This window comes from Anthonomus grandis, chromosome 3, assembly GCF_022605725.1.
Source record: "Anthonomus grandis grandis chromosome 3, icAntGran1.3, whole genome shotgun sequence".
Taxonomy (NCBI): Eukaryota; Metazoa; Arthropoda; class Insecta; order Coleoptera; family Curculionidae; genus Anthonomus; species Anthonomus grandis.
The window spans coordinates 22,262,922-22,290,114 of NC_065548.1; the positions used below are offsets into that span (position 1 = coordinate 22,262,922).

The 27,193-nt window shown below is 31.3% G+C and overlaps 1 protein-coding gene across 2 annotated transcripts in view; it reads left to right on the top strand.

The window, feature by feature from the left end:
- The first annotated feature begins 593 nt into the window (after nucleotides 1-593).
- The window catches only part of LOC126734116 (A disintegrin and metalloproteinase with thrombospondin motifs 10-like), a 44,242-nt gene continuing 17,642 nt past the window's right edge, over nucleotides 594-27,193 (top strand). The window contains exons 1-11 of one of the 2 annotated variants that reach the window (XM_050437645.1): nucleotides 594-757; nucleotides 12,539-12,706; nucleotides 12,760-12,971; nucleotides 13,032-13,204; nucleotides 13,351-13,507; nucleotides 13,562-13,773; nucleotides 13,839-13,988; nucleotides 14,040-14,183; nucleotides 14,245-14,488; nucleotides 17,867-18,076; nucleotides 18,130-18,235. In XM_050437645.1, the coding sequence (XP_050293602.1) occupies nucleotides 610-757; nucleotides 12,539-12,706; nucleotides 12,760-12,971; nucleotides 13,032-13,204; nucleotides 13,351-13,507; nucleotides 13,562-13,773; nucleotides 13,839-13,988; nucleotides 14,040-14,183; nucleotides 14,245-14,488; nucleotides 17,867-18,076; nucleotides 18,130-18,235 (1,924 nt within the window). In that variant the 5' untranslated portion in view covers nucleotides 594-609. Of the gene's footprint in view, nucleotides 758-12,538; nucleotides 12,707-12,759; nucleotides 12,972-13,031; nucleotides 13,205-13,350; nucleotides 13,508-13,561; nucleotides 13,774-13,838; nucleotides 13,989-14,039; nucleotides 14,184-14,244; nucleotides 14,489-17,866; nucleotides 18,077-18,129; nucleotides 18,236-27,193 lie in introns of those variants that run through there. The other variant, XM_050437646.1, reaches the window with a different exon arrangement.

A 27,193-nucleotide genomic window follows, 5' to 3' on the forward strand; every position in this document is an offset into this window, starting at 1 on the left:
ATTCAGTTTTGACACCGGATTTAATGTGAACGTCAGCATTATTTTTAATTTTTTAGTATTTATTTTTGTTTTAACTTAAATGTTAATCCAATAGCTTTACCGGTAAGTCATATCTCATCTGTTGATATGACAATTGATATATCTGTTGTTTTTATACTAGGGTTGCTTTCTATTTTCTTTTATATCTGACGATACCTTAGGGCGAAAGACGTGTAATCGTTTTTTAAAAAAAATAAACTTAATTTGAGACCGTTGACTTTGTGTCCCTCCAATCTCTAAATTTTTACTATTAATCTAAACTCTTTGAAAAAAATGGACTACTTTTTTGGAGTTAACAACATAACAGACTGAAGATGTTGCGCGCTTGCGCCATAAGGGCGCGCCACTAGCCATATTTTAATAGCGTATAGATAAAGATAAATGGACACACATATTTTTGATAAAACGAATATTTAATTGGAACTTTGGCCTTTTGGAAATAAAAATCAATTTTTAATAAGTTTGGTATAAGTCCGACTCTGTTTCAGTTCACCTCAAATAAAAACAAGCCGCCAAAAAGCAGGTCTACCAGATCGCGCGCAGGTAGATCGTTTTGACAGCCGTGATTTAATGGCTGTCCTGTCAACTGTCAACCTTTGTCATCGAACGAGATGTCTGAATAAGAGTTATTGGACTATCATGTTTAAATTATTTATTGCAAGAATACTGGTATATGAGTTGCTCGTATGTTATGTCGTAGTCGATGGCAAGATTCATGGTGAGTTATTCCATTTTTTTAAACTTTTAGAGTTTTTAAAATTTGAATTGTATTCTACGATAAATTAAATTGCTTCCTATTACTTTTATTTAGACCTAACAAGTATAATTACATGGCTTTTTTATATAAATAAGTATGTATAATTGGACTTCATATAAATTTATTTGTAATAGCCGTCTGGAATGATGATGCTAAAATGGCAGACAAAAATAAAATGCTTATGGAGTAACCCCAATCTTTTAAGTAGTTTGCAAGATATTGGATAAGAAAACATACATTATAGAGATATATCAGCAAAATATATAAATATATGTCTTGCAAAGGGGTTAAGTAATTATTTTGTAATTAATCTTTACAATTTTCATTAATACAATCACATTAATAATAATAATTGTACAAACTATGCACATTAATATTATTACTGTGATTAAATTAAATATATTCAAATATCCCTTAACAATGACTTTTATTTCTTGCTAAAGAAAATAATAAGTCTATACTAGAACCGACATTAAGGTTTAGTTATTTGTGACCGGGAGCACAAAGGAAAATCGTTAGAGACCAAATAATATCGCGTTGTTTCGTCGCAGTAACAAAGAAGAAAATCTTAATTTTTTCCTATATTTTTTTACAAAAGGTGTATTTCTTTTGTTTTTCTTTTGACGACTATTAAAATTCTTATTAAAGTAGGGAATTTCATGAACATGATTTCTAACTGAATTACTAAAATGTATTTTGCTCTTAGGACATTAAATTTAATGATAAAATTAATATTTGCTACAGGTCAAAGTTATTTTGTCAAAAGCTTTTGCCTATATGAGCATTTACTACTAAAATTTGACTTTAAAACGGCTGTAAAAGGAATTCAATATACACTGCACTTTCGGTATAGAGGGAAGCACAATCGTGCTTGATAATGAAGACTTACGACAAACAGCTTATGGGATTTTATTTCATAAATCAACAAATGAGAACCTGTTTTGTTATTTAATTAAATTACATGTATAAGAATATATAGGATTAAAATTCTGATGTCATGCTTTATGTTTTTTTCATTTTATACAATTTTGGATTCTTTGTTCAATGTCTTTAATTCTTTTTAAACTGGTAAATACGGTGTTAATTTTTATTTTGCTTAATTACATATATTTTAATATAATTGAGCGTAATATTTCATTATCAATAATAATGTACTACAATTTAAAACAAAATTAGAAAAATAACATGTATCTAATTATGGTGGTTTTATGCATTATATACTATGTGGACGCCCAACAAATAGTCTTGGGAATTAAATTCCTTTGAACCATATGTTATGTAAATATTTTGTGCGAATTGCATGATTGCCAGAGTAATTTATTCAATATTATAATATCAGCTCTGCATTTGGGATTGATCTAAAACACTTAATTTGATATCAAAATAAGAAAAACATATCGTTATAAAAATATTTGTCAGTGGTATATTTACCTTCGCTTTGTATAAAAATAAAAATATAATTTTTAGAGGCAATTTCTTTAATTCAAAAAAATTCTTTATTATGTTCAAAGATAAAGGAAAAGTAATACGAATATAAAGAAAATTGAAAGTCGCTCTCAAAATTTCTTTTCATTAATTATAATTGCGATGATACATTTCGCCTAATTGGGCATCATCAGATCCAAAACGATAATTATTATTAGTATATTTAAAAAAAAAACAACAACCTACATGGTGATGGCATGGTTGTTTTTAAAAATAAATATCGATTGTTAATTTGAATTTAATGACGCCTAATTATACGAAATAAGTCATCGGAATAAAAAATATTTATGTATTTCTTAGATTTGTCTTTAATAACCAAACTAGTTAATCATCATTCACCATTAAAATGTAAGTTTTAAGATGCTAACATTTCTGATTAAATCCAAGCATTTAAATTATTGTATTGGATATTTGGCTTTGTAATATAGATTTTTACATTTACATATTTTTATACCATTTAAAATAACTCTTATTAAACTAACATTAAACTATCATGATTATAATTTCCATCTAAAGGTAGGCGGAATTGACTGCAAAAACAAATTGCAAATAACCAAGAGCGACTTTATGCGAGTCCGGCCACTAATTACACATGTAGCACCTCGGCTATGGGCGAATATATGAATTAATTCGCCGTACTAAATCTACCGGTATCACAAAGAAACCAGTTGACACCGTATGACAGCTTTCGGGAGTGTTAATTCTTTATTGGTTCATTAGACAGTCCATTTATGAAATAACTATGGAATAAAAAAACATTATGAATAGGGTTAAAAGATGAAAAGTCATTAGTATTATTCAATATGGTAATTTAAAATCTGATGTGGTAGTAGTTAGGCTCCATCATAAGTAATACATTAATAAATAAATTTGGAACAAAAATGTCTACTAAATACTAAATGTGTCCTAAAAACGCGCGATTTTTGTCCATTTGTAAGATTTTTTAGGCATGGTAGGTTTTTTTTACAAAAAAATACATTCAGGATTTTAAAATACATGATTTTGTATTTAATATTTATTAAGTCTTATTTTATAATTGTAATGTCTTATTAAGTTGCTCAAATATCCTTTTTTTAGTTGCAATTTAAAATTTTTAAAATTTTCCAAATGTGGTAAATCATTGAAAGAACTATCTATATGAAACTTATACAGAATATTTCAAATTCGACCCTTAAAATGGGGATCTCGGAATATGAAGATGGTTAAATTAGGGCAAAGTTGAAAATTTTTGAGCTTAGCAATACGCCGTTTATAAAAATTTAAAATTTTGAGTGGTTCCGAAGATATTCGAAAAAATATGAAATTTAAAAAAATCGATTTTATTTTTTTCTGAGCTTGTTGCCTATGCAATTTTAAAATAATTTGCACTTTTGTTTTGCCACTTTTTTCCTGCTACATGATGGTGTTTTTAGATTTTTAATACGACGTTTCGTCTTTTGCCAACCATCATCAACTCGGTTTTCTCTTATGGGCGCCATATTGAATTTTTACATTTTTAAAATTTCTGTAAAATTACCTTTTTAACAATATATCACAAGTAATATTTATTTTTTATAAAAACTGATAATTTATAAAACTATAAATGTTTTGTTAGTTCTAGTACAAACTGACAGTCATTTCACTAAAAATTTAAGCAATTGTGGTTTTTTACGAATTAAAAGAAGTAAGATATGATTAAAATTTATTATGAAGGTAATATGGATCGATGAAAGTATATTTTTAAACTGTGGCATTTTTAACAAAAATAATAAATGTATTTGGAGCAAAAATCCCCGAAAATTTATTATTATTTCAACAATTTATCTTTTAATTTTAATGTTTTAAAATAAGTTTTTTTTCTCGGTTTTTGTCAGAAATTTTAAATTTTTAAAATAAATTTTAACATTTTCTGGATGTTCCGAGCATTCTTATATTATTCCAGGTATTTGGAATAAAATCTGGTTTTATTCCTGGACTTTAGGGTTATTTTCCACGTGTTTTAAGTATTTTAAATAACTTTTCTTTTAATTTTAACGTTTTAGGGTAAATTTTTAATTCCAGAATTTTTTGAAACTTTTAACATTTTTAAGATTTTTTGAGTATTTTTATGATATTTTAGGCATTTGGATAAAATCTTGTCTTATTCCAGGACTTGGTCAATTATCACGTCTTCCAAGAATTTCAAATAATTTTTATTTTAATTTTAATGTTTTAGGATAGGTTTTTGTTTTCAAAATTTTGGACATTTTTAAAAATTTTCAGATATTTTTGGTATTTTTATAATATTTAAGGCAATTAAAAAAAAATTTCCAGGAGTTCGAAATCACTTTCTACGTCCTCCAGGTATTTAAAATACCTTTTCTTTTAATTGTAATGTTTTCAAACACGTTTTGGTTTACAATTTTTCATTTTAGAATTTTTGAAATTTCCGAAATAACTTTGAATAGTTTCCAGACTTGAACTTTAAGTATTTTTTTATTATTCCAGGCATTTGTAATAAAATTTTGTTTTATACCAAGATTTTGCGGTGATTTTTTAATGTCTTGCAGGTATTTGTAATATATAATATTGAAATACAATATTTTTATTTAGTTTTATTAATAATTTTTTTTATATTTTCCAAGCATTTAGAGTAATTTTGTAAAACAAAATGGAAAACGACTTTAAATAAAAAGGGTATAACTCTGAAGTAATGTATCTGCACTACTACGATATTGCATTGGTAGTATTTCTGTCTAAGGTGTAATATTTATTCATAGTTTAAATATTGTATTGTTAGTTTATGCACGGCTTTTTGCGACAAATTTAGTTTTTTTTATTAATTTAATTTACTAAAAATATTACTTCTGATAAAAGAAAAAAGAAAATTTTGCAAAGATTTTAAAAATGCAAAAACCAAACAAAGGGCCTTATAAGAAAAATTAAGTTGATGATGGTTGATAAAAGACGAAACGTCGTATTAAAAATCTAATGGTTTCTAAAAACTTAATCCTTTTCAAGGTAGAGAAGCACATTTCTTCAAAATTCAAAAGTTACTGAAAAAATATTATGTCATCAAATTATATCCTTTCTAAATTTAAAAATTTCTTGATTAATTGAATAAGATAAAAATATGGGATTTGGCTGGGTGGTATTTTCATTTTTAAGATTATGGTGTATCGTTTTGAAATTATAGGATTCAAGATTGTCGGTTTAAGACTTGTAAGTCTCTACTATTGTATAGAATTACGACTTGCAAACTAATTAATATGAAAGCTTTGTATAAAAAGATGTAATATTTCTAAGCTGTGGCTATATTTATCAAATAAAACAAATATTTAAGAAAACTTTATGTTGAATTGAATTGTGGAAACAGTGGGCTGTCATGGCAGTTGTGCTATTATTAGAGAAACCGATAAGGTTCTCTGGTCTGAAGGACTTAAAGTCACTCGGTACACTGAAAGTGTTAGCCAAGTATTTGAGCCTGGCGCGCCTAAGTACTGGGCACTCCCCGACTACATGGTCAACGGTTTCATCCTCCTCACAGCACCAACGGCATTCCGGGTTGTCCGCAATACCGATAGTATGGAGATGGCTTCTTAAGTGCCAGTGACTGGTTAAAAGATTTAGCCGAATTTCGCGTCTTTTTAGGTGTAGTAGATTTTTGGTGAGACAAGCAGAGGGACCACCTATGTGCGCTTTGGCCTGTCTCATACCAGGGGACTCAGTCCATCTTCGGTGGGTCCACTTGTTCAGCAGACCCTTCGTTGATGCGACCGCAACGCATTTGGCGTTACCAACTATGGGTTCTGGCCCCATCGGGACATTCGCGGATTCCAGTCTGGCAAGAGAGTCCGCTTCCTTATTACCTGCATGGCCTGCGTGGCCAGGTATCCAGACAAGCTGGACCCTGCAGCCAACCTGTACCAGTTTTTTCTGTTATTATATCAGTTATGCTGAGACATGCAAGACGTTGGACTCTGTCCAGTTGAGCAAGAATTCTCGCTTTCTCCGTACATGGTCACCAAACGATAGCCCCGAAACTTAATGTTATTTAAGAGAAAGAATTTCACTACTAAGTGAATTTTTTTCTATAAATATATCTAACATGCATATAACTCTGCTACGATATTTACATTTAACGTGTCAAAAACCTTCACAAAAGTCTAGTGAGATTTCCGCATAAGGAAGTCCGTTTTTTTTGTAGGGCTGTAAACATTTACCTAAAAGCAAAAACACTTATGGCTTTATAAATTTATTTTTATATCCTAGCTAAGCTGATAAAAGTAAAAATTCACACCTTTCACCAGTTAACGAACCTCTAAAAGAACTTTCGTCACAAATAATTATGTTATTGCGCTCAAGTCAATAAGCGAGAAAACATCTTTTTAATAGTTACTTGTAAATAAAATTATAAGACAATAATATAAACTTATTTATATTAAAAATAATATAAAGAGTTTTTTTCATTTTAGCAGATAAATACAACAATTTTTTTTTCCTTTTTCTACTAATTTTAAATAATTGCTGAGAAATTCTCTGATTGCACTAAAAACACTTATCGACCATGATGCAGATTTAAATAAATTTTCTTTTAGTTACATTTTATATGCCTTTCAGACCTGAAGTAAAATTACTTTTCGTATTTATGACGCATTCATTATTATAAACTTTACCTTCCATCAAAACATTCTTTTGCTCCTTTTTAGCTTTTAAATTCAACAAAACTTTCTCCTAAAGCAAAAACAAGTGCGAAATTGTAGTTTACAAAATGCTTTAGTGCTACTCCATGTTATAAACCTAAATTTTTCCTCTTTTTCAAGTTTTTATAATGTATTATGCTCTACCAAGAAATGCTAAAGTCTCAAATAACCAATGTTTTAGTCAAACATGAATTCTATAGCTGCAATAAATATTTGAGTACAGAGTTGCAGTTCGTGTAAGGTTGACATGTAGCACTAGTATGCTAATGTTTTTTTTTAATAATTTTATTGTTTTATCTTTTCATCATGTATGCATATACATTTTTTTCTATTAGCATCTAATATATTTACTTTGAATTTATTATAATTTGCATACACAATGGCATAACCTTATTTTGTTTCATTTTATCAAATTTTCCTAAAATTTAATAAAATGAAAATATTAAGTTAAGTATTAGGCATTTATGCCTTATATCTATTAATTCATTAATTAATTTAAAATAAATAAATTTAATTATTTATTTAAATTATTGTCAATACAAATGTACATATACAGTGTGGTGACTTTAACTGGAATAAATTTAGTTAAAACTAATCAAAATTTATCTCGCAAAATTCCTGAGACCCGTCGATTTTTTTTATTTTTTTTTCACATTTCAAGATAGTTTTTGTATTTTTTCACCTACAGAGGGGGTCCAAATTACCTTTTTTTTTCAAATGGAAAGCCACTTTTTTTAAACTCTCATTGAAAAGAGCCCTTTTTCATGATTAAATTGCCCTATTTACTTTTGTGATTATCTAAAGGAGAAATACGAAAAAAAAAACCATTAAATTATTAAAAGTTGCGTTTAATGTATAAGATGCTCAAAATGAGCACCATTTAATTGTTGGCAAAGCCCAAGACGATAATAAAATTCGTTTCTGACATTTTCTAACACTTGAGTTCTTCTTTTGTTCTTTGAGTTCGTCTAGGTTTCCTGGTTTGCTTATATAAATTTGACTGTTCAAATGTCCCCACAGAAAAAAAATCAAGTGGGGTAAGATCGGGAGAACGTGCCGGCCACTCGATTGCACCCCTTCTACCAATCCATCTGTTTGGAAAATTGTCATCTAAATACTGGCGTACATTACGAGTATAATGTGGGGGAGCACCATCTTGTTGCATCCAGATTCTTTCATCGTACAAATCTGGAAATCGAACTGACTTGGATATAAGGCACGTAAGATTGGAACTAGTTCATGTTCAAGAAATTCTAGATATCTTTCCCCAGTTAAAGTATCATTAAAGAATATTGGCCCTATAACTTGCTTGCCAATTATGCCAGCCCAAACATTAGTTTTCTGGGGATATTGTGTATTAGTTTCTCTTACCCAGTGTGGGTTCTCGTCAGACCAGTAGCGACAGTTCTGCTTATTAACATGGCCATTTAGGGTGAATGTAGCCTCATCAGAAAAAAGGATCCACTCCGAAGATATGCGATTTTCGTCAATGGCGTTCATCATTAATTCACAGAACTGGACTCTGCAATCTGGATCGTCTTATAACTCTTGAACGGGTTGCATTTTATAAGGTCGTTTGTTTGCACTTTATTAATTAATTTTTAGCACCGATTTATGATGAATAGAGTTTTCGCGAGCTACTTTTCTGGCTGCAGCTACCGGATTTTCTTCCATGGCTAAAAATACATTTAATTGGGTGTTTTCATCGAAGACCTTTTGTCATGAAACATCCCTCACGTGCCCAACTTCTCGAAATCTGCTTTCGATTTTACTAACCGTACCTTGGTTAATAGGTGGCAAATCTGGATATTTCTGCATGAATAAGTGGATAACCTCTAGCTGAGTACGACTTCTGTCCCCATAACCAATCATCATTAAGATTTCAATCTTGTGGGATTCGGATAAATAAGGCATTTTTTCAATATAAGTTAACTTATTAAACAACTGGTTGAAATTCACTTTAACAGTGATACTACAACAATGTTAGGAAATGTCTCGATACTAATAAAATAAACAAACACGCCAAAAATTTACCAACACAAAATATTTCGAGACTTTTAATAATTAAATGGTTTTTATTTTTTTTTTTTCAAATTTCTCCTTAGATAGATAATCACAAAAGTAAAGAGGGCAATTTAATCAGGAAAAAGAGCTCTTTTCAATGAGAGTTTAAAAAAAGTGGCTTTCCATTTGAAAAAAAAAAGTTTGGGTTAATTTGGATCCCTTCTGTAGGTGAAAAAATACAAAAACTATCTTGAAATGTGAAAAAAAATAAACAAAAATCGACGGGTCTCAGGAATTTTGCGAGATAAAATTTGATTAGTTTTAACTGAATTTATTCCAGTTAAAGTCACCACACTGTATAATGCAATCAAATAAAGTTACATTAGTAAATACACCTAGGAATATAAAACTCTGTATCTGTCACTATAATTTAGTACTAAAACAGGTATAAAAGAAAATTACAAAAAAAAAACAATTATATTTATACAGGGTGTCCCAAAATTAGTGGACGAAACGCGAACCCTGTATTCTTTGGTCAAAAATAACCTCACTTTTTCCTATAAACATATATCGGCAAACGCCCCTCAAGGGAGCTACGTCCCTTTTAAAGGGGGCACCTGAAGATGGTTTTTTCCACTTATTTTCGAAACGGGTAAATATAAAAATTTTATATTTTGGTATTCTCCCAATTTTGATATGCTGAATTTAGTTGTCATTTCATAATTTTCATTATTTAGTCAGGTGCGTATCATTTAGGGGGTGAGCCTAAAAAAATACCTAAAAAAAAATTGTGTGCAAAGTTTTTGTTTTTTTTCTTAAAATTTTAAAAATTTGAAGCTTTTTACGTAAAAAAGTACCTCTTGGTCAATAACGCTAGGAATTACCATTTTCGAGAAAAACGCATTTAAAAATGACGCTGCATAGTATTATTTTCACTACCAATATTTATGAACACTTAGTAGCAGGCTTTGGAAAAAATTGACACACTGCATAATGACATTAACATTTGTTGTAATTGATTAGTTGTCATTTTGCATTCAAATTGTTAATATCTTTTTAACTATGGAAGACTTTTCGACTCGTGAAAAAGTAGATATTCATTTTATGTATGGGTTTTGCAATGGAAACGCACATGCCGCTGCACGAGAGTATCGGCGGAGGTTTCCTGCAAGAAGGCCTCCACATTGGAAAGTTTTTGTTAGAATTCATAGAAATTTACTTGAATATGGATCCTTCGAACGTGCTTGAGGGCAAGGAAGACCAATTGCAAATGATGGTTATGGTGAAGTACTGAATTTAATTGAAGAAAACCCTCAAATATCATTGAGGACCTTAGAAGAGATTACCAATATTCCAAACTCAATTGTAAGTAAAATTAAGTATGATAAATAAATAATTAAGTACCTAATTTGATATCCAAAAAATTAAATTCAAGTACTTATAACTGAAAATTGAGATGGTTATAAATAGTGTTGTTATTAATTATTATCGTCGGATCGCATTAAATTCATTTCAAAATACTCTAATTACTATTATTATTATTATTTACTTTATTTACTTGGATAAGTCTTATCACAAACATCAAACACCCCAAAACAAATCCTTTTGACGACTAACTGGAATGTTTAGTGGCTTACTAAGGTTTAGGCTTATTTCCTATGCAATTTAAAATATTTAAAAATAATTTCAGATTGGAAGAATGACTAAGATGTTAGGATACCATCCTTTCCATTATAAAAGGGTTCAGGAGTTAGAAGAAGAAGATTTTCCAGCTCGAGTAGACTTTTGTCATTGGATTTTAAATCACCCAAATCTTCCTCAAAAAATTTTGTGGTCAGCTGAGGCAACTTTTTCTAGGAGTAAGGGCTTTAACAGCCGTAATACTCATTTTTGGAGCATAATCCGAGAGTAGTTCGACCAACTAACTTTCAGCATAGATTTTCCTTTAACGTATGGGCGGGTTTGATAGGAGATAAATTGATAGGCCCAATTATTTTGCCACACAGGTTAACTGGTCGTCATTATTTAAATTTTCTTCAAAACAATCTCAGAGATTTACTGGACGATGTTCCCATAGAACTCGGCTGGAAATGATTTTTCAGCACGATGGGGCACCAGCTCACTACAGCGGACAGGTGAGAAACTGGCTGGACAATAATTTTACAGGCAGATGGATAGGCCGAGGTGGTCCAATAAACTGGCCTGCACGATCGCCCGACCTTAATCCTCTAGATTATTATCTTTGCGGTAATATGTGCAATATTATTTATGCCACCGAAATTGATACTCCAGAAGAGCTTCAGAGGCGAATTCTCGCAGCTGCAGGCCAAATAAGAGAAAACCGATTTGAAATTCTTAGATCGACCCAAAACATTCAAAAAAGATCCAGGTTATGCATTCAGGAAAACGGAAACTTGTTTGAAGATTTGCCTCAAATAAATTAGTATTTTTATCTGTTTGCAATTTACTTTTGAAGCGTGCTATTGAGTTTTAATAAAATTTTTTATTAATAATACTATGCAGCGTTATTTTTAAATGCGTTTTTCTCGAAAATGGTAATTCCTAGCGTTATTGACCAAGAGGTACTTTTTTACGTAAAAAGCTTCAAATTTTTAAAATTTAAAGAAAAAAAAACAAAAACTGTTCAAAATTTTTTTTTAGCTATTTTTTTAGGCTCACCCCCTAAATGATACGCACATGACTAAATAATGAAAATTATGAAATGACAACTAAATTCAGCATATAAAAATTGGCCAGGATTGGTCATTGATCATCTTCAGGTGCCCCCTTTAAAATTGGCTCCCTTGGGGGGCGTTTGCCGATATATGTTTATAGGAAAAAGTGAGGTTATTTTTGACCAAAGAATACAGGGTTCGCGTTTCGTCCACTAATTTTGGGACACCCTGTATACATAATATATGATTCGAGAGCTGCATTTACTTAGTGATACTAATATTCTACATTTTTGCATTAAAAACTGTTTAATCCTAATTAAGTACATTTTATAGTATTTAGTATTTGTAATTAAAGTTGGAAACATATTCCTTACTTTTGGCAATTCATAATCTTTGAATTGCAGAACTCTTTTGACTTTTATATATGTTGAAGTGGTTCATATAGATTTCTTTTTTATCTTGTATTGTGAGTATAATTAAAAACTATTATAAGCTGAAAATTTTTATAGCACAACATAACAGTAGCATGAAAATAAGTAGACGTACATCTAAAAATGAGTTGTCACAATATAAACGTTCAGTGAAAAAAATCTGTCCTTTCTTAATATGATCCTCAATATATAATTTCAATTCCAAACGAGAATATCATATTTAAATATTGATTCAACCAATGTTTTGTAGATCATAATAAGTTGTTTATTACTTAGAAATTTTCTCAGCTTATAAAATTTACGAATAAAGCATTGAGAGCCACAGCTTGATCATGTTACTTAATGTTCTTATCAATTTGTACTGATAAATATGTTATTTGATCTACCACCTTTATATTAAATAAGCTACCCTTACTAATTTTAATACTTAATTTAGTTAAATCTCACATCTTTGAATTATTACTGTAATTCATATTACTTTTTTAGGAAGATATACAAAATCTCTCACGAACTTCCATTTAGCAATCCCGCATAAGTTAACAGCAGAAGGTGAATTTTCGAGTTTCCACTTACCCCATTTTCATGATCATAAACTAGAACGTTATAAGGATCGAAAGAAACGTTGGATGGACGATCCAGAATTAGTGCATTATGGTACGTGTGGATAATTAACATAACTCTAGTTTTTATTTTTTTGAACCATGTAGGGCTTTCAATTGGGAATCAACAATACCACCTTGAACTTTGGCCAAATAGGGACTTTATTCACCCTAATATGGTAATAGAAAAGCGTGATCCCACGATTTCAGTTAACAACAGATACGTGAGAACTTTAAAGGGGAAAAAGTCCTGCCATTATACGGGAAGAATACGTGGGATTAAAAACTCAAAAGCAGCAATTTCGACGTGTGATGGATTGGTAATTTTTTTACCTTATTAAACATTATTTTAATAAAATTTAAAATGGTATATGTTTTAGGCAGGTTACATATTAATCGGAAACAATAAATACTTTATAGAACCTGTTGATAATCATACACCTAATGCTCGTGGACACCATCTTCATGTTGTACATACGAGAGCCACGAGGGACGATAAAGGTACTTGTGGTGTAAAAGATTCATGGGAGGATGCTATGAGAAGGCGAATAAGGTAATAAAGAAACAAACTTGAGATATACCAAGTTAAATATTTTAAGTTGCAATAAGAGCCACTTAATATTTATTAATATAATTTTTAAAGTTTTATTAATTATTAACAATGATTTAAAAAAAAATTATCTTCTTAATGTTTACTAGGGAAGAACTCTTAGATGGCAATGATGTATTTAAAACAAAACGTGATACTACAAATATGGATAAATTTATAGAAGTAGCAGTGGTTTGTGACAAGCACTTTTTAAAATTCCATCAAGGAAGAGATGTGGAACTTTACGTAATGACAATCATGAATATGGTAATTATTGACATTCATCCCATCAACTTCAATATTAATAAAGGAACTTTTAAGGTAGCTGATTTTTATCATGACGCATCTCTAGGTCATCAGATAGACGTTGTTGTTGTCAGAATAATATATCTTGAAAAGGAAGAAGAGGAGATTGATTTGGAAATATCACAAGATGCAGCAAAAACCCTTAGAAGCTTCTGTGATTGGGCAATCAAGCTGAACACCCCTTTGGACAGTCCTAATCATTTTGATATGGCACTATTACTAACCAGGTGAATAAAAATGAAAACATTTCAGTTATTAATGTTATTTAGTTATAACATTTTTATTAGAATAGATACGATCTCTGTGCAAATGCTGCAGAAGATTGCGGACTCACAGGCTTGGCTTATGTTGGAGGAGCATGTTCTAAGGATGAGCAATGTGGTATTAATGAAGATAATGGGCTGGGCTTAAGTGTTATTGTTGCACATGAAATGGGTCATTTGTAGGTATTTTTAAAATTAAATATAAATATTTTTTAATGGCTTGCTTTTAGAATGGGAGCAGAACATGATGAAGAAGATAGCCCTTGTGCCTCTCAGGATCAGGATGGTTCAAATTTTGTTATGTCACCATATGTTAATGCTTATACTATAAGATGGTCAACTTGCAGTAGAAGTATGGTTACGGCTCTAGTTGAGTAAGAAAATGAATAATATCTTAGGGAAAAATAAATAGATTTAATTGAATTATAATCTTAGGAGCAACCTAGCAGAGTGCCTTTATGATCAACCTGATACTACTTTATATCCTTATTCAGATAATTTACCAGGGGTAGTGTATGATGCTAATGAGCAGTGCAAATTTGAAATCCCAGCAGCAGTGGGAGTGTGTAATGGGCTTAAGGAAAAAATATGCGAAAATCTCATTTGTAAATTAAATAAAATAGAGTGTGTGGGAAAAGATCAAGTTCCTGCTGATGGAACCAAGTGTGCTGAGAATAAGGTAAAGAATATGAAACTAATAAAATGTACTAACTACTTCACTAATATCTACTTCATATTATATTGCAAGTTTGCGTTTTTATAGGTTTAAGTGGTTGCCTTCGTAGTTGTCTAGATCAGTTCTTAGTAGCTGTATTACTTAATTATTTCTGGTCTTAATTGGAATTAATGCTATTATCCTATACATTTTAAAATATTTAGGAGATATTTAAATCTTTAAATATAATTTTTGTCAAAGCCACGAGGATGTTTAATAATAAGAAATTGTAACCATATTGAGAACGTCGCGAATATTAGCTGTCCTTTACCATTCCGGAATTAATACGGTGATGTGAACACATCTCTCTAGAGATGCCTGGAAGCTTAGCGAATCTTCCAGAACAAGTCAAAAACCGCCGTTCAGGTCGGAATATTGGCGCGATATTTAAATAGACATTAATAGCTATAAATAAATACAGTGCACCGAAATATTTCTAGTAGTCTAAGTGATCCCGTTTTGTACTGTAGGTGTGTAAATCAATCAGTTGACTGCTTTTGTTCATCGAGTATTTTAATTTCCACCCATCGAATATGTAAAAACGCTACATTGGTGTCAGATCTGGGGTGTGTCTGAACTTCAACTTTACAATAGCAAAAAATAAATAAAAGTGATCATAAATTGAACTAAAATGTATGAAAGTGCCAAAGCTAGTGGATTTAAAAGCTGCTCATCTGAAAAGCGAGCTTAAGAAAAGGGAGTGCGATACAATAAGAAATAAAGCGAACTTGCAGGAGCATATTGTTAATGCATTATTTGAGGAAGGCGATGATCCGGACAACTTTGTTTTGGTTGGTGGAAGCGATATCGGTCAATTGTTGCAACGTTTGAAAAATAATTTTATGGAAAATTTTGCAAAGCAGAATTGGATGGTTTAAATAACGAATTATTAGAAAATTTCGTCAACCTGGAAGTGAAGTGTCAAGAAAATTCTGTCAACCTAAAAGCTTAATTGCTGGAAAATAGTGCGAATAGAAAAGATGCGAAAAAATTCTGCAAAACTGAAAGAAAATTGTACTACACTAAGAAAGAATTATGCCAAGTTGAAAGAAAATATTTTGGAAAATAATGCCAACTTAAAAAGTAAGCCTGGCAAACGGCTAAGAGAGAATTATGTCAGGTTGAAAGCAAACTAAAGAGGGTCAAAGCGAAGAGGTGATATTTGACCTGTATTTAGCGAGCCCTAGTAAATATAGTCTAAGTCTTCTCGCTGCAGCACCATAGCAATAATGTTTTCATTGATGCGTGTGTCCATGGAACCGTTCGTTCTGTGCTGGTGACAAACAAAAGACATTTCAAAGACCTGACATAGTTAAATCTTCAGCAATGGGCAACTAAGATGACGTCTACAAACAGCAAAAAGAGATCGATCAAATGCCGATAGTGAAACAAACGTCGCGTTCACCATAGGAACACCCATACTAAACATCCTTAGATAGTGACTGAGATTGAGGTTGAGGTGATTATCGGGACGGACATAATGGAAACAAGAGGCTTTAAGTTGAGCTTTAAGCAAGGAATTCTAAATATAGACATTAGACAATTTGATACCAGAACAATGCGAGGATATTTTAGAGGGCTGCGTTGATAGGAAGACAGTGAAATAGTAATGTTCGAACCTGCAATGTATAACGAGGGTGTTGGTCGAGGGATAGTCGAAAAGATCCTAATGGAATGGAATGGACACGTAATGGAAGGAATATTCCTGGGGGAGGGGGTAATGAATGTAAATCATTACCCTGTGTTATTAAGAAAATCAATGATTCTAATTACAGGGTATGAAATTAGGACACTACTTTATAGTTTCAGTATGATTTTAACAAATTGCGGATGTAGTAGATGTTATAGACCCATCTAGCAACGTATGGTTCTTCAGAGGTTGTACCTACTGGTAAAGAAGAAAGAGGGCTCGACAGATTCTGAGTAGATTACCGCCAGCTTAATAACATGACTAAAAAGGATAGCTATCCTCTTCCTCACATTAATGGCACTCTGGACACCCTGTCCGGATCGAAGGACTTTCCTACGCTAGACCTAAAAAGTGAATAGTGGCAAGTTGAGTTGGCTCCTAAAGATATGGGCATAAAAACTGTGCTGTCCAAAATAAAAAAAAAGACATTGACTATTTTAGTAAGACAGTTTCCAAGACAGAGCATAACTATTGCATCACTCGCCGAGAGATGGTACCTCTTATCAAAGCGATGGACCGCTTCTATAATTACCTCTATGGGAGGCAGTTTCTGCTGCGAACTAACCACGCACCTTTGAATTGTCTTCTTCCGCTTAAAAATCCTTAGGGTCAAGTGGAAAGATAAATAGAAAAACTACAGGAGTTTTGGACTGACTTTGGCACTGAAGACCGATCAAAAGCTCACGTTAATGTTAACGAGTAGAGGAGAACGATGCTCGGTTGTTAACAATTATCATCATCGATGATACTTGGAAAAATGGTGATCTTATAAGAGGTCAAGAGGTAGTTCGCGATATTCAAATAGTCCTAACCTGGAAAAAGAATGAAAAGAAGCCAACTTGGGAAAAAGGCGTTAAGTATTCTTTCCTTGTCGCCATATTGGGCACATTGAAACTGCATAATTGTAGAAGATGGACTCTTGCGGCGGAAAAAAGTTGGCCATGACTGCAAAGAGAAGGCAAATAATAAATGTAATTAGAGTAACTTTGATCTAAGTTAGCTTTAATCTATTTCATATTGCTTCATTTCAAAGAGTGAAGGACATATTTTGATTTGCCAGTTTTTGTATTGTATTGACTATTTCTTCTGCTGCATTTAATTCTTCTGTAAATTTATTTAGATATATATTTAGGTTATATTGAAAGTTTGTCAAATTCTTGGATTAATTGCAGCTCAAAAATTTGTCTAGGGAATATACAGTATGACTTCCTTTAATAGGGTCAAGTCTTTTATACAACAACGCTATGCAGAATTTTTTCACCATTTCTAATGTAAATTGGTATAAATAACATTCTGTTTAAGTGTTTTAATAAACTTTCTTTTATTTTGTATAGAATTTTATTACAGCTGCCTTTGTTATCCAATAAGGTGTATCTCATACACTGTATATTCTGCAGAGAGCTTAAGATGACTTATTAAACAACTACTAAAAGATAACTTAAAAGTCAAACCGTTATCACCTGAGCAAAAAGGCTTTTGCTTTTGTTAATTTGAACAGCCTCCTATAGTTCTATTTATATATTTCTACTTTAAAAAAAAAAACTTATGAGACACAATTTGTAATGGTGCAGGTAATTTTATTTTAATAAATTCCAATGTATGAAAAATGTTTAAAAGAAAAAGTGAAATGAACATTTGCAATGTCTTTGTAGTGGTGCTTTAAGAAAAAGTGTATAGAAATGGGTGCAAGACCAGAAGCGATACATGGGGGCTGGGGTGATTATGGTCCATGGTCAGCATGTACCAGAACCTGTGGTGGAGGTATTTCGTTTGCAGAGAGAGAATGCAATAATCCATCGCCCGCAAACAGAGGACGATACTGCAGTGGAGAGAGAAAAAAGCTTAAGATATGTAACTTACAAGTAGGCTATACAATTCTAATGAGTTATCAAATACTCAACCTTATCACTTTTAGCCCTGTCCAGAAAACGATGCAACTTTCAGGCAACAGCAATGTACAGAGCAAAATACTAAACCATGGAACGGACAATATCATAAGTGGAAGGCCAGCCTTAAAGAAAGTAAGCTATTAAGATTAAAACAAATCGTTAAACATGTTTTAGTTGCGCAAAGTTTGAAAATAAATTTCTGCCCGGCAAGCAATTTTTTCTGGCCAAGATGATATTATTGCGAAAATGAGAGGCTCATATTTAAAATAAAGTTTTAATTGCGGCAATCAAAAATTCAGAAACTGGAAAATTTTTATTTCAGTCACGTCTGTTGGCCGGTCGTTTTCTTGGAAAATTGCGCGGCCAAATCTGGATGGAACTTTGCACAACTCTCCGCCCGCAAATTGGTTAATTTCTTTGGAAAACTTTCACATAACAGAGGCGGAACATTTTTTATATCCTAGATTTTAGCAACATTTTTGACCGAAATAAAAGAATACTCTAAGGGCGAGTTTGAGTAACATACGTATACATAAGTATTCAATCATAAAGCAGAAAATCCTAGCTAGTTAAGAGCTCTCATTCTTAAAGAATTTTTTAAATCATGTGCCATTAGCATGTAACTTAGTTGATAAATTAAAGCTAACGAGTAGAAACCCTACAAAAATTCCAGAAAGTTAACCAGTAATAGGGTAGATTTGTTGTGAGTGATGCTCCTTGTGTCCCTGCACTGGGAACCTAGATCTATTGTGGCTAACTCCTTAACTCCTAGATGTCTATACTTCCCCAATCAAGTCCGCCCTCTAATGCCGGATATCTGCATAGGATGTGCTCGGTAGTCTTGTCTTCCTCCATGCATAGTCCTCAATCGGCAATTTTCGCCAAACTAGTCCAATGTATACATTCTCATTAAGACTTTTTAGTACTTCCTGTATGGTATTTGTTACCTTCCTTGTTACGTCCGGTATGAAAGCCTTCGCATGGTTATGTCCTGGTAATCCTTCTCAGTAGCGCTTTGCTTTGTTGTGCCCCAGGTTTGTGATTGTGTGTTTTGCCACATTGTAGGTGATGTCTAATGCTGGTTCTCTGGACCTATCAGTTTGAATTCTGCTCCTTTTTTGGCTAGCTTGTCAGCCGCCTCATTTCCGGTAAGCCCAGCGTATCTCGGAATCCATGTTAAGGTAATTTTGCTTCCTTTCCCAAGCAGTATGAGCTCATTTTTGCAACTCCATATTGCTCTAGATGTGCAGGTAGGGGATTCTAGCGCTTCTAGAGCCGCCTGACTTCACCTTAGATTGTGTCTTTTGATGTCTGCTTTCTCTAGTTCCATCCGTTTCTGATACCAGTCCCGTAGTACAGTCAATATAGCATTTCAAGGTGAAAAAAATGGCCCCTGGTCTTATACTTTGACAGTCCATAAACTGGTACATTAGAAAAGCTTAATTTCACTGATTTGAAAATCGTCATAACATTAAAATTATTAGTATTATTAAAAAAATTAAAAAGGTGGAGGCATGAAAAAAAAGAAAATGTTTAATTTTTAAGGAAAGCAATTTTTTATAATTACTATTATGTTATTTAAATTATACCCTGAATATATGCCGAGATTCGAAGTTTATGTGTTGAAGATAAATTAGTTAAATTAATTGACTATAAATCATATGCTTTTTCAATAAGTGAAAACTATACTGAGTTTTGAAAAATAAATGCAAACATTGATTTGCTGGAAAAAAATTCACATTGATTGCATCGCGAATTTCCACGAATTTTAAATATGGTTATTACTAGAAGAGTGATTAATGACTTTATTTTAATCGTAATAAAACGTTTAATCCTCTAAACAATGATTATTGCTAGCGGTATGTATAATTTTAAAAAAATTAATAAAGTGCTCCAAATGTTATTAACGTTAGTATGACAATAACCAATATAATAAGTCATTGAAAAATACAAAAATTAACATAATAAATAAAAGAACAAAGGAGCACATTGCAAGAAAATTTGAAAGAAAATTATCAATTTTTTTGTTTCCCTTTCTCTTTTCCCTTCCTCCCTTGATCTTTTTGTTGGTGGCTGCTAAACGCAATTATAATCCATGGGAAAGTTAGATAACAATTGATACTTCATTTTCATGTTCTTTAGTTTAAAAACCAATGTGATAGTAAAAAATAATTTATTTCCTCCTGAAAAGGGAGAAAAAATGCAAAAACTCTATTTTGGTGTCTTCGGCGACCTCAAACTTTATTCCCGTAGGGAACGTGAAGCCAAAATTATAGAGAATTTAATTCTCTTTAAGTTTTCTGTGAAACTCACAGTTTATCCAGGAAATTAATTCAAAAAACTTTTTGGCATTTCTCAAAAATGGAAGGAGGGTAGACACATATTCGTGAAATTAAGTTTTCTAATGGAACACTAACAACTCCTATATAACACCATGCATCATTTTCTTCCAATTTAGGTTCTTTTTGATGCTAGACTATACTATATTTTAACATATCGAAATCTACTAGACTAAATTTTCTTCACGCAGTTTAGAGCAAGTAAGAGTTCAGTTTGCCCATTATCAAGAATTGACTTTTCTTATATCAAAAATTTATATAACTAGTTCAATTATATTGTAACTAACATTATATTCACCTAAATTACAATAATAGGAAAAAAGAATAAAAAATAATGCCACATTTTTTACTTCTAGAAACTTAAATAAATTTTATATGCAGGTTGAAACAAACATTTATTTAAGACGGGATTTTAAAATGTTCCTTGAGCTGGAACATTTTATTTAAGTTTAGACAGCCTGATTTACCGGATCGGTTAACTAAGGTATTCGGTGCGGAGATCAATGTATTCGCTTGCACTTCAAGTATAAGTCATAAGTTAAAGAGAAGAGGAACGCGTTTTTCCTACTCAATATTTACTATAGTTACAGTCCGACCTAATTTAAATGTAGAGATAACCCAGTCTACGCCTTTATTAATTTATCCTCCTATCGTCAAGCACGAGTGAAGAGTCATTGAAGTATTGTTGTTCTCTTTTTAACTTAAGGATTTTCTTATGAATTTATATTGCAGGTAAATAACTATGTATTTTCGCACCCGACCATAAAACTTATGTGCCGTATATTTTCTTTAATATATTTTTGTGATGTTGAGACTTTTGTTAATTTTGGTTGATTACTATATGACGGTATTTTAAAATTTAAACTTTCTCGACAAATTTCAATTTTCCCAAAAACACTTGACTTACCTATACATATCATAAAATCGACTAAACTATAGGGATATAACAATATAATTGTAAAAACAGTGACTATCAACGAACAAAAGCAATTACGAAAATGTTATATTTATTTTTTTTTATTTATATTTTTAGTACATGCGTGAAGATATCTCTCTTCGGGCTTACCTCTTTTTTAGCGAGATAGTTTAGACCTATCTATGTTGACCACATTCTGTAATTTCCTTTCCTCAGCTTATATAGGCGGGATCTTCTTTGGCTATTTACCCTCTATTCTGTACGTACTATCGTGCTGAAAAAAAAACTGGGACACAAAATCTCCTAAATCTCTTGGTCTGTTAGAATAATATATTTTGATGTTGTCAAAGTTAATTTTATTTTATGACAGCCGCGTCAATAAAATCGTTCTTTCAAAATGCCTGCAGTATCTCCTCAACAAAAAGCGATAATATACACTCGTCCAATGGATGGAGTTCCTATAAAAAGAATCGCAGAAGAGTTGGGCATTAGTAAAAATACCGTTTCCTTAGCTAAAGCAAAAATTTCAGAATATGAAGCTATTGTAAGAAATCCAGGTTCTGGTCGACCAACAATTTTAAACGACATTCAGGATAGAGATTTAGTTAGCTTTGTAAGAAATAATCCATTTGAAATAGCAATAAAGGCGAAAGAAGACACACATTTTCCTAGTTCTGCTAATACAGCTCGTAGCAGGATAAGAAATTCGGAAATTAAAAGTTGCTGTGCAACAAATAAAATATTTTTGACTGAAGCAAACAAACAGAGAAAATTAGAATTTGCCCATTAATATGCACACCAAAACAACATATGGGAAACGAAAGAGGAATTCAAGTTTTACCGTGGCCCTCGAAAAGCCCTGATATCAACCCTATTGAACACGTTTGGGGTAAAATGGCAAAATATATGTATAAAGATAACTTTAGGCTTAGAAATCAGAATGTTAAATGTAAATAGAAATACCGAAGAATATATTATACCAGAAACTTAATTTTAAGTATGCCACGACGCTTGCAAGCTGTAATTGATAACGACGGTGCGCCTACTAAGTATTAATAATTTTTTATTCCATATTATCAAAAAAGATATTAGTTAGTTTTAGTTTATTTATAAAATGTGTTTTAAATAAAAATAAATATCGAAAAATAAAATTGTTTTGTATCAATAATATTATTTAAATATGTAATTATTAAGACTCCATTTTTCCATTACTTCCAAAATTCATAAGGCGTAAATATGGCATAAATACCATACCCAAGGAATGCGATTTACTATAATAGACTAGGAGACAATTCCCTACCTAAATTTTAATGTCCCAGTTTTTTTTCGGCAAGATGCGATGGTACATTAACCAAGAACGGATTTTTTTTTCTTGTCAGGATATATTTTATGGTTTCTTATTTTTCTAAGATTTTACTTCACTTAATTAAAATGCTAGTTTATTATAAAAGATATAAGGAGCAGAAGGCACTTACCTTCAGAGAATATGTTTTGAATGTAGAGCCTATAAAATTTTATGAGATGAAGCTGACCTAGGTGTTTAAGTAGGATAGTAGCTTTAATTTGCATGCTTCTAGGGATTAGGGGACATTTAAAAACTGAAGTAATTGTATAAAGATTAAAATGATAATTGAAAATGCTTGAATAAGCGATACTAACCAAATAATTGTGATAAACAATGAATTAATTTAATTAATAAATGGTTCTGGTAATGCTACATGAGCAATGATCTATCTGAATGTGAATTACGTGGAGATGTCTTAAAGTTCGACCAGAATGTCCAGAACTGATTCTAGAAATTTGGACATATTCTATCTATACCTTTAGGCTGCGCTTGTTTTTGAATTTTCTTTTTTTCATATTTCTCCGATGTTATGTTTTTTGGCTGGCAAGAAACTCGGTCAAAGGTATCTAGGAAAACTTATAATTTATAGGTTATAGTTAAACTTCCCTTTATCATTTATATTAGTTTTATCTATTTTGTCAATGGTTGTAACATTTTTTTTTTTTTTTTTTTTAACTTTCTTGCACCTTTTCTAGTTAATAACTAGTTTGTAATATTAGAAATATTTTTTTATAATTTTATTCAACCTTCATAAAATTATTACAATTAAAGTCGAAATTATACCCATTTATAGTTACGTCATCCAGGTGAGAAAAAACCTATAACGTAGATTTTTTTGCCAATCAATATTAGGTTAGAAACTTTACCATCGCCTTCAGAAATTAATAGTCTGCTACGTTCAGAAATTAACAAATGATTTATTTTAGCAGCATATTATTATATTTTTATATTCGTGTATATACTTTCATTCCCAAAAAATTTTAAAAAATCTTGTAGTATTTATTGTATTATTAACAAACTTAACAATTAACAAATATTATTATAATTAATCATAAGTAATGGGACATAGGCAACAAGTCCGAAGCAGAATTGCACTTCAAATTAAGAATGTGATAGAGCGAGCCGCAGATGCAACAAAATTGAGCACAACAACGATCGCAAATATAAAGAAGAATGGGATAAAATCAGATCAGGATTACGCTGCTCATATATTTTCCAAGCAAAAGACCGCAAAAACCAAATCTACAACATATTTGAAAAGTAGAATTCGGCACGAGCAGTAGACGTAGCAAAACCGAGCTTACAAAAATTGTAAATAATGGTATAAAATTATTTTAACTCACTGGGAAAAAATTTAAATACTGACAATTTAATTTACTTGTTCATGAATAAAAAGCTGCATGAAGGAATATGTTAACACATTAAAATAAAAATACCATTCCAAAAAATAAAACATACAAACTCAAAAAAAACACTCCATATTGCATTACCAAGTTAATGAAATTTTAACGATATGATTGAATTCATAAAATAAAATTTGCTAGAACAAAAAAACCTTAATCAATCTCGTCAGTATTGTCAGAGTCAGAACTGAAACCAGAGATATTGTCTTCGTCATCGTCGTCTTCGTTAGTCGTAATCACAAGTGGCAGAATGTCATAGGCATCACACACTTGTATTGCCTCCCAAGCCTTTTCAATTATCTTTTCTGTATGAAAAACATATTTTTGCCAATGATCTATAGAAATTTCGTTTATCACCTATTCCCATGTAGTCAGAACTTCTGAAAGTGACCCCTTAAAATTAGAAATATATTGATCATATTTTCGTTTACATTCCGACCATACCATTTCAATTGCATTAAACTGGCAATGATATCGTGGCAGTCGCAAAATTGTGTGTCCTAAAGGTTTAACATATTTATCAAGGAAGTATTTTACTTTTTTTCACTAGGGCAGTTTCTGCGTGCAATACTCCATATTTTATATTTCATGCCTTTTTCTGGAAAGCCAATATTTTTTTTTTTTCTTCAACTATTCGGTCAGTCTCTGCTTTGTCCAAGATTTTCTCAGGATTTCTTCTAATAAACCAGAATGGTAACTTGCATTGTCCATGATTATAAATGACTTTGGGGGAAGATTTGGAACCAGCTGAGTTTTAAACCAGTTTTCGAAGTTTTTCCTGTTCATATTGTCATGATAATCTCCCGTGTTTAATCCACTCTTGAATAATTATTTTGCACCCTTGATGAAGCCATCTTTGGTTCCGGCGTGGACCACGATATGACAATGACCTTAAAAATAAAAGATAATTCAATTCTCTTCTTTTAGAAATCATTCTTCCAGAACATAAATTTAATATAAATAATAAGAAATGTTCCATGCACATACAAGTAGTGTTTGGAGTTTCCTCATATTGTCTTAGAGAGAAATTATATGAAACTATGAAACAGATGAAATTATGAAGTTAGAGGGCCCTTACAAGGGCAATAGTTTTTATTCAAAAAAAATCTAAAAAGATTACCAGATAATTTTTACCTTCGCTGTTTTTCCTTGAATCCGTGTGCTTAATGTCATCTTGCCAGCTACTACGAAATGATCCCTTGCTAAAATTTTACGTCTCGTCAATGAAAACTGGAGTAAAACCTTCCGGACCTACATTTCTATTTTTGATATACTCCCTTAAAAAATTTATTCTTTTATGAACAATATTTGGCAAGTCCATCAAATATTTTCTGTTATTTGATTTCTTCCACTTGAAGCCTATACTATTGATCCATCTTCTTAAGGAGTCAATGTAAAACTCAAAATATTCAATTTCTTCCCTGAACTTTTCTCTTATTTTTGCCAATATTACATATTCTTTTCTGGCGTACATATAATAAATTGTGTCCCGAATTCTATGTTTCAAATATGTTATAATTTTGGTTTTTGCTGTCTTTTGCTTATAAGATATACGGGCTACGTAATCCTGATCTGATTTTATCCCATTCTTCTTTATATTTGCGATCGTTGTTTTGCTCAATTTTGTTGCATCTGCGGCTCGCTCTATCACATTCTCAATTTGAAGTGCAACTCCGTTTCGAACTTGTTCCTTTTCCAGTTGAAAAAAAGCCAATATATTTAAAATCATCAGCTGCGATTGTTCATTATACCTATTATATCTTTTTTTAGGCATTATCTTATCTAACACTTTTCGAAATAACTTTTAAGTTGACAAACCAATATTTTTGATTGACAGTGACGGATATTTCACATAACCTAGTATATAAAAGATAAATAATTATCAGACACCAATTTTTTTCAAAAGTATGTTGTCGCCGCTGTTTGGAATACGCTAAACAAAGATAAATTCGTCATTTTTGACGTCATTACAAATTAGTATAATTTCGACTTTACTTATTATCGGCTAATAGGAAAATAATAGGCGAAGCAAAAGCATAAATTTGTATCAGAGAGATTCCCATTTGGATGAAGTAAAAATCACGTACACAGTAGACAGCCATGTCGACAATCACGTAGATATATAATGCAGGCTTTAGTTTATGGCTTTGATCACATAAATGATACCACTTATATTATATATACGTCATCTGTTGCAACTATGTAAGAACAGAAATAATAACCTAAAATAAATTACGGATCTGCTGGGTATGCCCACATAATAAAATTTATACATAAATTTGAGCATACAGGGTGGCTAAACGAAAACAAAATTGTCAATTTAGATTACCAGGGGAAAACAATTTCAAAGTATAATATCACCCCCATCTGTTATCTTACGTATACTTAGTGGAACTAACCTTAAAAAGTTTAAATGGAATAATGGGCCGTGTTATACCTTGTTTAAAAGGTCTATCGATTCTCTTTACGGATATACCTAGTTTAAAAGATTTTTCTTCAACTCTTCTCAAGCTATTGACTATTTTAACATTTAGTACAGTTTTTAGGAAAACCTGTATTAAATTTGGGTTTTTAAAAAAACTATATTAAGTATTAAATCTTTATTAAACTATTAATTTATAACAATCATACATAAACACTAGTCTAACAAATGCTTAAAATGGCGATGAAGGTATAAAATACCATTTTAAATGGTATTTTATACCTTCATGCAATAATACAGATTTTTGAGACCTTAAGCTTTTACAGATCTTAGAGGTCAGTTTAACTTAATCAGAATAAAATAGGATTATTGATTTTTAGTATACTATAATAAATAAAGTAATAGTCAAAATGGTTTATACCCTATAAGACAGAATAGGGATAGTGGAGCTATTTCTATTTCTTATAACAATCAATAACGACAATTTCGAACAGCGAAACTTTTTAATAAATGTAAAGAGAACAGAAGCGTGCAAAGAAAGTATGTTCTTAAACTAATTAAAAAATTCTGGCAAATAGGTGGTCAATAAAAAAAGATATGTTAAGAAACCGGTAAGGAACGAAACTGTAGAGGTTTCGGTTTTAAGACATGTTATTATGGATCCT